A 16,627-nucleotide genomic window follows, 5' to 3' on the forward strand; every position below is an offset into this window, starting at 1 on the left:
TGTTACATATTAAAATAATTTTTAATCTCAAATAAATTAAAAAGTACGTTTGAGAAAAAAAAAATCATTTTAATATTTTTTCTGAAACGTGCTTTCTTGAATAATGCCAAACATAGTTCAAATTAAAAAAAGAAAAAACTATTAATGGATAAAAATGTCCATACAACTTTTAGATAATTTCAACTTTACCCTTTGACTTTATCACATGCATAACACTAGAACATTGAAATGACATTTTATATCATTTCTACATCAAAAATATTTTTTTATATTATTTCAATACAAATATAATATATTTAAAAGTGATTTAGACATATATTTATCAAATAAGGAATAACTTTTTAATACTAAAACTTATTACGTACTCAAAGTCTAATTGTAAGTAGCACCGCAGTCCCAATTTTGCACTAGTACTACACTCGTTTTTAAAATAAAAAAATTTTACGTGCAATCATTTTTATAATTAATTGGGTCATTTTTTTATTATAAAACAACTAATTTAGCAAATCACATTGCAAAAATTACACAAAATACCTCTTTTAAAATTAACCAAACGGCTCTAAGCCTCTAAGTTAAACGAAAAAGCTGGCATTTTAGATTAAAAAAAAAAAAAAGGTCCCATCATCACGTTATACAGAATCAACCCTTTCGACTTCTTAATATACATTGAAAGTGCATTAATGACCATGAAGTTAATTCTAGAATATTAAAAATGCATTAAATTTCAACAAAAACAGCGGTACTAGTACTGCAGATATTAATTGATCGATAGAGGTGCATGCATGGCCGGGTATCCTACAATGCGCACGTTTCGCCTTCATGTCTTTGAGCAATATAGCAATGGGTCTTGTATAATGTACCATCCTTACGCTTTCGTTTAATGCCTTGTCTGCTATCAGTCCCCAACCGACGAATTAGACCCCAGGCATCAGAAAATGAGGCCACGGACTGCCTTATTGTTAGCTTAAACTCAACCTCATCGTGCAGGTGTGTATAAGACGGAATCCACACTTCTGCACGGCCAAATTTGGGCAGTCACTAGCAATTGACGCCTTAAGACGAGTGCATTGGTTCAACCATTCCGAAAGTGATCCTCGTGGTATATAGGATAGCCAGGTGAACATACCCAGCTGAAACAACATGAAATCTTCTTTAGTGGGGTGGTAGACATGGAGAGGTTCCACGCTACCAATATCAGTTTCCAGATGACAAATAAGTTCCAGCTGTGAAGTAATTTCAAGATTTTCGATGATAGCAGCCAAGTCCTCCTTGTCGACTGAAAAAGAAGCACATAGAGCAAGTCCCAGCCAGTCAATATCCTCGTAAAAGTTTGAAGGTAACTTAAACGTTACGGAAGGCTCGTCGCTGTGATGATTAAACCACTCCAGAATTTCACAAGGGGGGAAACAGGAATTATACACAGATCATCGATCAAAGTCCTGTAAAATAGAAAGGTGATCTACAATGAGTAAGCATTAAGACACTGAAAAGAAACATATTTATATGTCCGCGGCTTATTAACTGCTTTGCATATCATTTCCACTTACACTGCTTTGCCACTCGCAGGAATTAATGCAGACGTCGTTGTTTTGCATGTCATTTGATCCAGTATCAGTCGCCACTGACTGAAGGATAAGATTCATATTGGGAAAAGGTGAGGTCAAGCACTTGATAATTGTTTGCTCAAACTCTTCTGAATCTTGATGGTATAAGAGACGGAGGCCACAGTCCAGCACCATCAAGCGAGGGCAATCGCTTACAACTGAAGCCTCAATCCGTCTGCATTGTCCCACCAAATCTCTTACTGACCGGCATGGTATATAGGACAGCCAAATGAATCCGTGAGGATAAAACCAAGTCAGTTTTTCTTCTGTTATGGGAAAGACATGGGGAGGATCCAGGCTTCCTATACCAGTATCCAACTGACATATAAGGTGGTAAGAAACGTTGGAATTCATGTTATGATCTTGTGAGACAGTCAAATGCTCGTGGACTGAAAATGCCGTACATACAGCAAGTCCCATCCAATTACTTTCACCATGAATATTTGAAGGTAGCTGTATAGTCGCAGAACTACCACCACGGTGATGGCTGAACCACTCTGGAATTTTCGTATCGGATAAGCAAGTATTACTTGCAGAGAACGGATCAAAACCCTATAAAATAAAATAAAATAACCTCGTTACATGAGAGAGAGAGAGAGAGAGAGAGAGAGACCTCAAAGATTCTTAAAAGCAAGGACTTGAAGTTTCTTTCATGCAGGATGGTTGAGTTGGTTTTAGAGACTTGGTTCTCAGCCGATGTGGCCGGACGAGCATTACAGGTAGAACCTGGATCCATGGGATCGCATTCTTCTATTTCAGTTGAGAATGTTTCCATAGGACGTATACAATCTTCTTCACGGACTATATCTTTGTGGAAGAGATGCCAGTTGTCAAAAAATGAGACCGATGAATGGTACACTGTTTGAAACATCTTTTGCGCATCTTGCAGGTGCAGCGCCCGGAGGGCACACTTCTGAACCACCAGGCACGGCCAGTTGGTTGCCATTGAAGCCGTTAACCGATGACAACCTAACATCCTATCCAAAAGCCACCAATACGGTAGGTAGAACAGCCAATTGAATCCACGTAGATGTGATATCCACTTGAGTTCTTCTTTAGTGGGACAATACGTATGGTGAAATTTCATGAAACATAAATTTGCATCTAGAAGTCGACAAATAAGACCGTAAGGTACTTGTGATTCCAGATTTTCGAGAAACTGATCAAGTGGATACTCGTCTGGTACCGAGAATGTAGCACAGAGAACCAATCCCGCGATATCGTTAGCGTCACAAAAATTTGAAGGAAAGTCAATTGTCACGCTGGGTCCGGCACTGCGATGGCTGAACAAGTTCTGAATTTCACTTGGAGGGAAACAACGATCATAGATATACAATCCATTGAATTCCTGTAAAATAAACTACAACAGCAAATGAAAGAGAGAGAGAGAGAGAGAGAGAGAGAGATCGACCTCAAAGTTTTTTAGAAGAAAATTGCTAGCGTTCTTTATCTGTTTATCACTGTTTGTATAGGAATTGGCAGTTGAATTGGATTCCCCCTGAAAAATGCGTCTTCTTAACCTATGATCACTAGAGCTTCTGCTTACACTGGTTTCTCCTTCATCATTATAGTTTTCCTCCCTGTTTCTGTAGTCATCTACTGAAAACTGATGGACTGGTTGGGACTTGTTAGGAAACGTGGATGAGCAGTGAGTTATCATTCGCACAAACTCATCCACGTTTTGCTGGTACACTAGATCAGCATGCCCACACTTCTGCACCATTAGGCCTTGGCTTTTGCTTACAAATAAGGCCTTCAAGAGATTCCACGGTTTCAGCTTTTCTAGAATCGAAACACGCGGTATATACAATAGCCAAAGGAATTCACATTGATTTAACCAACTAGATTTGGTAAATTCTGACTCGGTGTTGTTCTTGTGAATCGATATTGTCCAACCTACATCGCTTCCAAAATAACAAGTAAGGCCACGACAAATTTCCAAACCTAGAGTACCGTTATGGACAAGCGTGGAATGCTTGAGGAATGTGAAAATGGCACACACTGCAATTCCACGCCAATCAGAACTACTGTATAAATCTGGGCATGGCCGGAATGTCAGCAAAGGACCAGGGTGACTGCAGAAACTTTTCGGAATATCACTTTGTGGAAAACAATTATTGAAAACTCGCTGATGATCAAAGCAGTCCTGTGAGATCATAGAAATATGGAATCAGTATTAAGCTGAGGAGACAAGTACACGTATTTAGAATTTTACGCGTTGAGTGACAGCCCCATTTTAACAGTGTTTTACTTTTTAATTTAAAATTTTCACAATCATTAGAATAATATTGGAATTTGAATCGATCCCTTGAAGCGCCTGTGTAACGCCCCGAACCCGAGGGTCCGGAGAGTTAACTCATGTCACTAACAAACCTGTCTCTCCAAGCACTAAAAACTCCAAGGACTTCATGATTAGCACACAATTCATATATATATATATATATATATATATTTTTCAAATGACCATAATAACACTCCATAAGTTATCATTACAAAACATAAACCGAAAGGGGTCCACAATCTCCCAATAACCTCAAAAATATAACAATACATCTTTAGGTCTCAATAGGTCTAAACAACGTAAAGTACTTCAAATACTCAAGTTAAATCCATCTACTAACAATGGTACTCTAAGTACCCAATCCTTCCCTCCAAATCTAGCCCGCTTCAATTCTATTCCTGACCCCCAGCTGGAAAGTCAATATCATCTGAAAATATATGAAGATAAGGGGGGGTGAGTTATCAACAACTCAGTAAGCAGAGGACATATACTAGCATGTAAACATGAGCCTTTTCAGAAAATTCAATATGCAAAAACAAAATATTTTATTTTTGTATGCAGATCTCAGAAAACATGTTATCAGAAAATCAGAGCGACTTTTCAAACATTTCATACCCAAGTCAACAATTCATATTTGAGGATCCATTTCATATTCAAAAACACTTTGGCATAACATAACTGAACATCTCCATCTTATCATGTCATATCATATACCATGTTTAACCCCCGTGGTAGAGTTGTGCTATCCCCGGTGGCCAAACCAGGCAGTATCATGTGGTGAACTTCCCCTTTTTCAATCTCGGAGCCCCGAGTGTGCACACAGGAAAGAACACGTAAAAAGACAACTTTGTTTCCAAAGTGGGTGCACTCATATCATATCATGGTGGTACCAACCATATCACGTGAACAGTATCATCATATCAGAACCATATTCAGAACAGATAAGTATGCCAAAGTTTTATCATATCCATATCATATCAAAACACGTGCGAAACATATTCATATCCTTTCTATTTGATCAAAAACAGATCCATATCATTTCATATCATATGCATAAAAATTTCAATGATATCATATTCGCTCTTTTGTATATTTCAGAAACATGTCAAATATTGCTCATGTCTACACATTTCATGTCAAACATTTCTTTTCTCTTTCATACGTATCTCATGAGGGAATGCAAAACATATACTGAGGTTGTTTTTCACTTTTTCTTTTTAAAACAATATGCACATTTTTACAAACCAACCTCAGTTCATTTCTTTTTATGCAAATCCAGCATAGGAACCCCGCTTACCTGAACTTCTTAGCCTTTCGAAAATTTCCTCAACAATGCCGAATAAAAATTAATCGTCACCTATAAGATAATCACGTAAATTTTCATAAATTTCCAATCAATCTCGTATTTCAATATTCAAGCCTACAACTTCTAAAATAATCCTTTTTTTTTTAATTCCTCAACCCAAAATTCTCAATATTCTTAAACACCAACATCACTTTTTAAACTCATCAATATCCAACTTCGACTAAAACATTTAATTCTAACTTATTTACGATAGAGATCTTACTATAATTTATAATACAAAAATAACATAACTATAACAAAATCATTATAAGTAGAAACTCGTACTTTTGTTTAAATAATAACAAAACAAAAATATTCTTTTAAGAGGATATTTTACAATATTCTTTTAAGTGTTACTTATCAGTCTACTTATTAACCATTCCAATAAAACATAAGCCCCAAAAATATATATCCATTTAACGAAATAAATTCATGCATCTGCGCCTAAATAAAACACCCTTTACAAACCACGTATTATACTCATGATTTCAAATCCGAAATACTTAACATAACTTAATTAAGCTAACACCCCAACACTAACTTTGGAGGCGCACTATAAGAGAGCAGAAAATAAAATAAAATAAAACAAAAAAATATTATTAAAATATCATCTATAACAAAATACAATATTCTATGAGACTTAAAACAAAACCCAGATGACACAACTCAAATAGATCCCTCATTCGAAAAATATGAATCGGAAACATGCACTAAGGGTAAACCAGTAATAATATTCAACTATTAGGTTAATAATATATATATATATATATATTTATATATGTATATATCATAAGAACCAAAACTAGAGGATCACAACACCCGGACATGCGATGGCAGGGACTTACTCCCAGGAGACCGAGGCGAGCGTGGAGGAGTACGGCGCGATGGCTGGCTGGCGGGACAGTGGCGGTGCGACTAAAAAGCAGGAACACAGTGGGGAGGCCGTCGAGCTGGGCTGAGCACGAGAGAAAAAGAGAGAGTAAGGTGAGCGAGCAAGAGGCGGAGAGAAAGAAGTGTGCAGACCGAAAGGGATGCTCACCGTGGAAGGTGGTTACGACCGAGGTGGTCAGTGGGCGTCCAGTGCCTTCTTCCCGAGCGAGAGGCGACGGCTTGGCTTGAATGGTGCAGTACAACGGGTTGGTGTTAGAACCTCTGTTTCAGGTGGCTAAAAACAGGAGATTTTCGGGCTGGGGTGGTATTCTGTTTTCGGAGGTGCAACCGAGATGGTGTTTACACGGAGAGGGTAGTGGCGCCCGGCTTGAGTGGTGGACTTGTGTGGTTGTCGTTCCGTGTGCGAGGACTGCGTTCGGCGGAGAATAATGCACTGGCCTGGCTGTGCGGGTGGTTGGACAGCTGAACGAGGCTTGCGGTTTGATGCCTTGAGGGTAGGGAACTGATGCAATGGCCACGGTTCTAGTGTGCTGAGGCGTGAAATGAGGGCTGCGGCACATGAACTAGGGTTGAGAAGACTTAAACTTATACATAACTATAAGTAGAAAGTAGAACAAACCTAATTAGAAAGGAAAGGATGGACGTGCATGAAATAGAACTAGCTGGACGCCGTGCGATGAAGTCTGGACCCGCGCGATCTCACGGCTAGGCTCTGAACGAGCTTAATGTATTGCTTTCATCTAAAGCTTCGGGTCTCTAATCAACTAGAAGAAAGTAATATAAATAAAATAAAATATACTGCCAAAACATTTTAGGCTCAAAGTAACGCACCAGTTCAAAGGGGTCTGGCAATGCTGGGTCTTACAGCCTGTAGCAATTTCATCAACCAAGCATGTGAGGGGTGTAATCCCTAGGGCCAGGCTTGAGGTTAAGGCTTGGGCTAAGCTGAGTCGGCCCAGTTGGCTCAAGAAGAGGAGCAATCGAGCAAGGCACGCTGACTAAAGGATGGAGAGTAGGACAATCTGACACCACTTTTGGCTAACAATCGGGGACATCCCTTGTCCCTGAATCCTTACATCCGAACAGGTTAAAGGAATGGACGTGCCTGACTAGAACCACGCTGCCTTAATGAGATGGAAGCTTGCATGCCATGACAGGGAGCCACACTGCATTTAATGCGTCTCGAAACTCGGCACACCACAACATGCCCCCTAGGGTGTCAATAATGGCCAACTACCAGGTCTAGCAAGCCTACAGCACAGTAGGGAGCTGGCAAGGACACTCGATCCCAGTACGGAGCTGCACACCTACTACCTTCACCTCGGGAATCGCCCCTGCCCGGCATAAATACCCCCTCCCTCAGACAGGGGAGGGGTTCACACTCATGAATACTTCAGCTCTCATTCTCCTTGACTGGATATTTCTCTCTTTCTTGTCTTCCTAATCACTAACTTAAGCGTCGGAGGTACAACGACATCCGAGCCCCCTATTATCTATCTCAACAGCAATCAGATCTTTAGCTCAACAATGTGGAGTTGCAGAAATCGCAAAACACGACATCAACAGAGTATGTTTCAAGTGAATCAAAATGTTGTTGTACGTACCGCTAGGTGTTCAACACTTGATGGAAGCTTTGGCAAGGATTCAGTCGACGTGCATATCCTCAGCCTGCACAACCAATTAACTTTTCAATGAAATACTAAGATGTGTTGAGGCATTAGAATTATTACAAACTATATCTATTGACCAAAAATTTAACCTTTGCGATGTGGGAGAGTAATTAGAATGACTAGTACTCGGCGTTTTTCTTCCAGATGCATTTCCAGATTCAGATTCAAATTCACCCCGATGAACATTTCTTGGCATATCACTGTTCACTTGATGTACAAGACTTCGCTTATAACCTTGATGGTATCCCTTCGGACTACCTAAGATGCAGTCAACCACTGTTTGAACAAAGCCTTCCACTTGGTGCTCATACACTACTCGCATTCCACACACGTGTGCCTCCACATCTGAACTGGAGGTTCCAAATAAAGCCCGAATTGCATTTTGTTGATTTAACTTATGGGTAAAAGACAGACGTGGTATGTGAAACACCAAAAGTCGATGTGACTCACGAAAAATGTCTCTGGTGAGGGGAAATATTGTAGAAGATTGAATGCAGCCATCATCCGTAGACAAAAGACAAGAAAAGTTACGGGAAGTTAATTTTGAGTCATGGGAAACCGATGAATTCTCCTTCACAGCAAAACAAGCATATACAGAAAATCCGATCCATCCTATATCATCATACAAATTGGCGGGCAGGGGGATTCTGATAGAGTGCCCGAAAAGATGATCTATGAACCATGGCGGTGATGCTTTTAAAGGAAAAATATATTTGTTCACTTTGTTTTTTGCATGTTTTACCTGTAACAAATAGAATGGTAGAATTGTTTAGCCGAGAGAGAGAGAGAGAGACCTCGAAGTATTGTAAAAGCAACGAAAGAAGGACACCTTTCAGCCCATGATCCTCATTTGATAAGGGGCAAGGAATGCAAGTCATGGAAACACATTCTGCCTCACCCACATGACGAGAAGGCAAAATCGACATACATTGTGCAACTTTTCGAAAAGTTGAACGTTCTCCAGAAAAAACCCCTAAAGAGCATCGATCTATAGATTCGGCAAACTCTTCAACATCTTTATGTCCATATAATATACGCATCCCAAGCTTTTTCACCTCCACGCCCGGACTGCCTGTTGTAATTGAAGCCACAATGTACCTCCATCTATCTGGCTTATAATTTGATCGTTTCTTTTTCTCTTTTCTCTGCGGATTATTTGATTGTTTCGAAAACCACACATATGGTATATATACCCAAAACCCAGTTGGCCCAACAAAATGGACTTTAGGGTTATTAAGAACCAATGGTTGTTTTAGACGACCTTTCTTAGTCTCAAAATCACAAACAAACTGGTGAAGATCCTTCAAATCCAAAGTAGTGTCACTTCTCTCAGAACTCCTAAAATTCGAAGTCTCAAGCTCATGGACTTTATAAATAACAAACAGAGCACATCCAAACCACTCATTACCGCACGATGTTGGATACATCTGCGTTGTTACAGAGGAACTAGTGCTTTGCTTGTCGAACCACTTTGGGATTTCAGCCGCCCACGAAGGGCCACATCTTACATTGGGAGATTGAAAATAATTCTATAGAACAAAAAAAAAAAAAAAAATAAAGATGTTATTGCAGTATATTAATAATGCTTTTGAGGGAAAGAGTTATTTTTTCAATTCAGACAACAACAAACAAAAACGCAAGTTTACAAGTATGATATGTTTTAGTGTTAGATTTATAGAGATGTTATAAAAGTAAGTTTATTATACGCTGATATGTTTTAAAGTAATACGTTATATCTATTTTATAAACAAAATGCATTAAGACCGAACATTATATATATATATATATATATATAGGAAGAGAAATATTGACATATAGTACGTGGAGAGTCACCTTAAGGATTAGACGCAACGATGGATTCGGTCGGTCGGGGTCTGTGACTAAAAGAGATCTACGTGACTTCTCTTCAGAAGATTGCATTCTAGAGCAACAAAGAGTCACGACTTGTTCACTCGAACACCACAAGTAAATTTGATCAGAATAAATGTTCAGCGAGACAGAATTTTCAGCCCATACAATCGCTATACCCGATGGAAGCTTTGGCAATGCTTGAAGCTTGCTACAATTTCTGAAGAAAACTTCTTTAAGTTTGGAGACTTGACATATGCCATCCGTTAAGCTTGAAAATTCGTTCCCACTTAAATTTAATGACTGCAATGAGGATAGGCCACTAAGGTCACCGGGGATTGCACGATCCAAAAGATTGCAGTCACTTAGGTCTAGTGATCTTAAAGAGCTTAAACTTGAGAAGGTATTACACCACGACAATCTGCCTATGGGATCCGAGCTTTCCTTTTGTAACAACCAACTAGAGAAGATTGATTCACATGGTTTATGTGCCAGACCTTTACATCCGTGAAAAGACAAATTTTGGAGGTTCTTCAGTAACGAAATAGAGGATGGTATTCGAGTTATAGCAGTTTCACTTGCATCAAGCTCCATGAGGCATTCCATACTTCCGATGCTCTCTACCATTTTGTGCATTGTTAAGCAACCATATTGTAGCATTCAAAGAAATTATCATATACTATAATATTTGATGTTACTCAATCCACCAATTATTGAATTTATGGACAATGCCACACATTACAACACAATGAAAATGGAATGATAATATAGTATATAAAGATACTCAAATGAGAAAGATATAGATATATTAAGAGACTCAAATGTAAAGTGCATTGTTGTGGCTGTGTTTTTTCTGTCATGTTTTGCTGTGGTATATGTTTGATAAATGTTTGTATAGGTTGTGTGACCCATGTAATATTCAACATATATTGTAATTAAACATTGTGCCTCTTTAGTTTGAGCTAGCTCCCCAAACATATGGTCGGCCTTTTTGGTTTTGATTGTGAGGTATTCATAGTTTTCGACATTAATTTGTAATGTTTTCTTTGTTAGTTTTTAGTGAGTACGTAGCTGGTTTTTCCAATAATATTTTTCCTAAGAGCCTGATTTTGGGACTTCTATTGTAACCCCTTGCTCTGTTTATATAAGGTATTTATTTGAGCACTGAGGGTTTATTAATAAAATTAGAGTACCGTCCTCTTCTTAAAAAAAAACTTCAACATGTAATATTTCTTATCATTTTGAACAGATCTAATGTACTTTTTGAGTCTTGAGTAGTTCAGAAGATGTATTAGTTTAGGAGATTCCAAGCTGATCTTACCTGGAAGGTTGGCAAAACTCTTACAACCTTGAAGATTCAATACAATAAGCCGTCTGAGAACTCCAATGGACTGGTGGACCGAAGACAGGCTTGTACATTCTTGAAGAATTAGCTTCTCAAGATTTGGGATCTTATTAAAGTTTGGCATCTTGTCCAAGTTTCGAGAATAACTCAGATCAATGAGTTTTAACTTGCATAACCTCTGTTATAACACAAAAAATAATTAGATGATATTAAGAACTAATGAATCTAATAAGACGAGTTATAGCCGCATATAGATTTCACAAAAGTAAACTTATAAATTGACATGATTTCATATAATATATGAGATCAATTTTATAATAAAGAACAATGATACTCATCATCCTATGATGTGATATTAGATGATTGAAAACTATTTAGTATGTTTCACTTGTGAACCTATCGTTTAATGTCACATGATCATATATAGGATGATGAGAAAAATAATGATGAATATATTTTTTTTATAATAAAAGTAACTTCACAATCTAACATACCACATCAACCTGCATCAGCTTGTAAAACATACTAATTTAAAATGCTAAAGTATTTTAATTTCATAGCACTTACACAACAATTACAACGAGAAGAAATTAAAATGCATGCCCATTTGCATTTAATAGGTTGAAAAATCTATCTTACTTTGGTTCCATTAATCCAAAGCTGTTTGATTTGACTGCAAGGCATTCTTAGCTCAACAAGTTTGTCAGGTTGGAAAGTGCTTGGGAAGGATTTTAAAGGATATCCAAACCATTCCAAAAGGCATAACTCGTTAGAAAGATAACTGAGGTCTTCAGGAAGCTGCCCATAACGAATTTTAAGTAATCTCAACTTTTTCATCTTTGAGAAGGTTTCCGCATTCAAGTTTTCCTCTTTTTGAAATGGTGAGTTTAGTACTATCCCTTCAACAACATTTGTTCCCTACAATTAAAACAAGGAGATTAACAAAGTATATATATTGCATAGTGGAAATATCTTGCAAATGCTTGAGGAATTTATATAAATTATAATAATTCTCTAAGTTCATGATGTCTTGACTAATCCATGCACTTACAGTATTATTGCTCAACATTTCAAGGGCGTCTTCAAGAAGCCACAACCTACTACGTCGGCCAGGCTCTTCAGGAGATTCACGTCGAACTATTTCTTGCCCCATTTCTTGTAGCAAATCATGCATCGAGAAACTATTTCCAACGCAGACAGTAAGTAGAGATTTGTCTACAAGAATAGCAATGTCAATGTGCGGGGGATAACCAGAACTTTCCAATAAATCTATTATGAGATCTTTTTTTATCTCTCTTTTGAAGAAACATGCAATATCTAAAAATAGTCGTCTCTCTGCAACCCCAAGGCTATGGAAACCTATTTCAAGTATGTCTAAAACTTCCCTATTAGGATTTGCTTTTAGTTTATCTCGGGTACTTTCCCATTCATTTGTTCCTCTACCATACAATGAAGAACCTAAAACTTTAAGAGCTAAAGGAAGTCCATTAGCATATTTCACAAACTCCTTGCATAGATCCACACAATTTTCCTCAGGGTAAGGTTTCTTGAAGGCTTTCCAACAAAAGAGCTGCAGAGCATCCGCATGTCCAAGGCCCGTAGCCATGTATATATCATCAACATGTCTTTTTAACAAATGCCCATCTCTACTTGTTACAATGATTCTACTCCCTGGACCAAACCAGTCATGATTCCCTGCTAATGCTTCTAGCTGTTGTTCTTTATCCACATCGTCAAGAACAATAAGAACCTTTCTACTGAAAAGTCTGTTCTTTATCATATTTATTCCCCCACGAACATCCCAAATATTTATTTTTTCTTCCTCGAGGATCTGAGAAAGAAGTTGTTTTTGTAAAGAGACTAGACCACGATATCCAGTCTCTTCTCTAACACAACCAATAAAGCTGGTAGCTTGAAATTGATTACTGATTCTATTGAAAACGACTTCTGCAAGTGTTGTTTTACCGATTCCACCCATCCCACATATCCCTACAAAACGAACTTCATCAGATTTTCTTCTTAATAACTTCCACATCTCATCAACTGGGGAGTCTATTCCAAAAAGTTCCTCTGAAACGCTCGAGCATGTATGATTCAATTGACTACGTATCTTTCCAACGATTTCTTTAATAGCTGTTGATTCATCCCTGCAAAGCGCGCATACACGTACATGAGAACAGTTATTTTTATAAGATAACATGACTAGCCTGCATTGACGTACAAGTACTAAAGGCGCAAAATAATTTTCAAGTTTCTCTTTAAAACATTTTCTTATTATATATGTTGATTTTAGCTTCACCCATTTATAAGCTAACTAGCTAGGTCTTCATTGTTTGAGCTACTTTTTTATAATATAAATTAAGATAAAACAAGGTGCAATATATATGCGGTTCCGTCGGCCTCTTCTCTTGAAAAAAAATGGTGCAATATATATTTTCCTTTATAATTAATATATATATATATATATAATGTATATGGCCAGTACGTAGTAGAACGGTTAGCCATACAATTATTAATGCGCGAAAATAATTAATATTATTTATAAAAAATATAATATATATCTAATTCCCAAATATATTATATTTTATATATATATATATATATATATATATAAAGAGAGATAAACAATGCATATATGTTCAAGCAATTACGTCCTTAGCTTCCAAATGTTGCTTGGATTTCGCAATTGAAAGCTTTCACTTCTTATTATCAAAAAGGTGCACCATGGTAGCTAGGAGAAAGAATTCAAGTGAATACTGTTGCTAAGAAATATTTGAGTCCAGCCAAGGAAACCCATACGTTCTAATCAGTAGTAGAAGTACCCTTCCCACTGCTCGATCATGATCTTAAAAGACTCTTGATCATGATCCAAGAAGATTAAAAAACGGCTAGGGCAACTTGCACTTACTAAGTCAAGCTAGACAAGCCAGAATGCATGCATGCCTTGTTGTGATCTCACCTATCATGATCTCTTCACAGATCATGATCTCATAATTTTCAACCATGCAGGCAAATTAAGGACCTTCAGCTGGACACCATCATTATCTAATTAGCTGGAGACTGATCCATGGACGTCACCGCTTGCAACTCAATATGCAGAACCTTATTAGACTAGAAGACCTTATGGCGCCTTTTCACAAGCAGCAGGTGTGCACTCCCTGCACCACAGCAGATGAAGACAGTCGGTTACAATCTCATTGCCTTTTACAACAGCAGAGCACCACGCAACAACAACAAGAAAAGTCTAGAAAGGAACAGTAGAGAAATCAGTTACTACTCTCTACGGTTATTTGTAATAAAAACAATTATTTTATCATCTTACTCATTTTGTATAAATACACTCAGTTCTGTGTAAGAAATTATCAATGAAGAAATTCTTCATTTGTTCAAAATGATCTTCGCTAATGACCGACAGCATTTCTTAATTGGAAAATTTGGGTTAAATATTTATCCGATCTAGGGGAGATATTCGGCCTCTAACTCTTGTTGTCTCGACTTCATCTGCTCAATTTCTTGGTGTGCGGCATCCAAATACTTGGCAAGATTATTAACTTATGAAGTTGAGGCCGTGGAGAATGAACCGACACGCTTGAAAAAATATCTCGAACCTCTGACCAAACCAAACTTGGTCTCGAGGACTTGCGTAAATATATCGATATCACTGGGAGAAGATTTCTCAGAGGCAAACTGCATCTCAATCATTTTTTCCTACAAGAATTAGGAAGTAAACCACACAATAAGTAACATATTAAAAGAAATAGTAAGAAAACATGGACTTGGATCAATCAAGTAATAGACTTAGGTCGCTTGACAAGCTAATATAAAATGATCATCTTTATATCATTTACATGTAGTGTTGACACTCGTAAAGTCTCTATGTATCGATACCTGACAACTGCCTAGATCTCACCAATCACAAGTAAATACAAATGTCACATTCCAGCTAACTATTTCAGTCCAATAATTTCATGTATGATACCATTGTAGTCAATGTCTTCTGTTCCATGACTTCCCTCGACCAACACATCACAGTTTTGCATCTTTCAGTTATGTTTACGGTCCATAATATGGAATATATAATCTCGAATCATGCATGCAGTATATCAAAGTGCTTTGTTTGAAGGACCACGAGCCAATGCATGCAATTTAGAAGAAACTAATTCTTGATCATGAGCAAATTGTTCCAAAATCTAACACGTGAAATAGTAACAAAATTATATAAATTTACTGTAAATGAAAACGGTTTACAAATATTCTACTATATCTTGATTTAAATGCATACGCATTGTTCAAACCATCCGGAAAATCCTTCTTCATGCCTCGCCTCTATATTCTCTATTTTTTGTGTCCTAAGTTTGTCCATGTACTCACTGTATATAATTAAAAGGAACAGAATTGAACACATTGTATTGTGCCCCAAAGCATCCACGAACTGGCATGAAACCTCATCAGGTCTAAAGGCATCGAGGTCCAACCGCCTCAAGTCCATCTGAGGATGTGCCAGCAGGTGAGATCGTAAGTGGGCCATGCCAGCCCCATATCCATATCCAAAGGCCCAATCCCTAACAGCCCTGGTGGCCGCCAGTTGTGGAAGCAAACGGACCAGCTCACCCCTCGATGTAGCCAATTTTGAATCCAGTTCCAACAACTATGTTTTCTGCTCCTTCACTTTCGCATCTAAGTGTAGCATGGTTTGGTTCATTTTGTCCTTCTTGGCATATACTTCTTCTATGTCCTTCTTGTAAGCAGTATACTTGTTGCGTAGATCCTCGTAAAATCCCTTCATCTCTAGCATCTGAAGGTCAAATTGCCTACGAGTTTCCTCATGCGATGCCTTCATTTCTGAAAGGTCAAGGGTAAGTTGCCTGCAGGTTTCCTTAAAAGAAACTAACGCCTGGGTGGACCCCAAGCATCGTTACTCGATGGCAGCCAACAACTGTTGAGAGGAGTTCAACTCTCCACTCAAGCCAGATAACTGGGCACGAGTAGAATCTCGTTTAGATTTTGCCAATTGCAAGGCAAAACTAAGCCAACAACCAAGAATCTCGTTAGTCGGTGGTAGCCAACAACTATTGATAGATTTGGCACGAAGTAGCTCACTATAGAGCTTAGATGCTTCATCATGAAGGAGCTCGAGTTCGCCCACCAAGAGTGGATGTGCCGATCAGACTGCTCCAGGTAGGACTCCACCTCAGTTTTCTCAACCAGTAGCCAACTCAGTTCATTCTTAGCAAAAAACCCCAAACATTTGCCTAGTACGTTCTTCCGAGTCCAAGTTGGCGCAGTCATCCACAATCCAAGCTGCCAGGTCATCCACGCCCTGCAAGGCACAAGGACACAATAAGGTAAGGACCATACATGTAGAAGAAAGTACAACTAAGCCAGCAATGTCATACTGAAGACAAAAAAAAAAAAAAATTCAGGCGTTGAGCCATTTTCGCCATTGTTCCATCCTGGGGAGGGGAACACAGGTGAGAAGGCCGCTCAACCCCTCCTGTCGTGGCTTGCCACCCCTCCAGATGGGGTCTCCCCAAAGAATGCATCAAAGGCGTAGAAGAGGTGGCTGAAACTTCTCCCTCAGGCACGGACGCACACTGGTCCGTGAGGTTGACAAACTCAAAGTTGTCGACAAGGCCACCATCT

The 16,627-nt window shown here is 38.3% G+C and overlaps 1 protein-coding gene across 1 annotated transcript; it reads right to left on the bottom strand.

Moving 5' to 3' along the window:
* Positions 1 to 795: 795 nt before the first annotated feature.
* Positions 796 to 12,764, bottom strand: LOC109003835. Its single transcript, XM_035690007.1, has 15 exons — positions 12,036 to 12,764; positions 11,624 to 11,902; positions 11,479 to 11,487; positions 10,961 to 11,162; positions 9,625 to 10,259; positions 8,586 to 9,320; positions 7,881 to 8,362; positions 7,726 to 7,789; positions 3,016 to 3,750; positions 2,218 to 2,898; positions 2,033 to 2,101; positions 1,548 to 1,922; positions 1,381 to 1,459; positions 1,127 to 1,276; positions 796 to 1,013 (listed from the first exon to the last, which is right to left on the bottom strand). The coding sequence occupies exons 1-15, from the start codon at positions 12,762 to 12,764 to the stop codon at positions 796 to 798; spliced, it is 5,442 nt and encodes a 1,813-aa protein (XP_035545900.1).
* Between the last annotated feature and the right edge of the window lie 3,863 nt (positions 12,765 to 16,627).

The sequence above is a fragment of the Juglans regia genome, chromosome 5 (assembly GCF_001411555.2).
Source record: "Juglans regia cultivar Chandler chromosome 5, Walnut 2.0, whole genome shotgun sequence".
Taxonomy (NCBI): Eukaryota; Viridiplantae; Streptophyta; class Magnoliopsida; order Fagales; family Juglandaceae; genus Juglans; species Juglans regia.

Bases quoted from the DNA above. Each gene is read 5' to 3' on its own strand.
- LOC109003835 (XM_035690007.1), bottom strand. From the start codon at position 12,764: ATGATAAAGAACAGACTTTTCAGTAGAAAGGTTCTTATTGTTCTTGAC. The intron at 10,260-10,960 runs GTAAGATCAGCT...ACAAAATGGTAG, and splicing joins GAGTTTTGCCAACCTTCCAG to AGAGCATCGGAAGTATGGAA. The intron at 7,790-7,880 runs GTTAAATTTTTG...TTGGTTGTGCAG, and splicing joins TACTCTCCCACATCGCAAAG to GCTGAGGATATGCACGTCGA.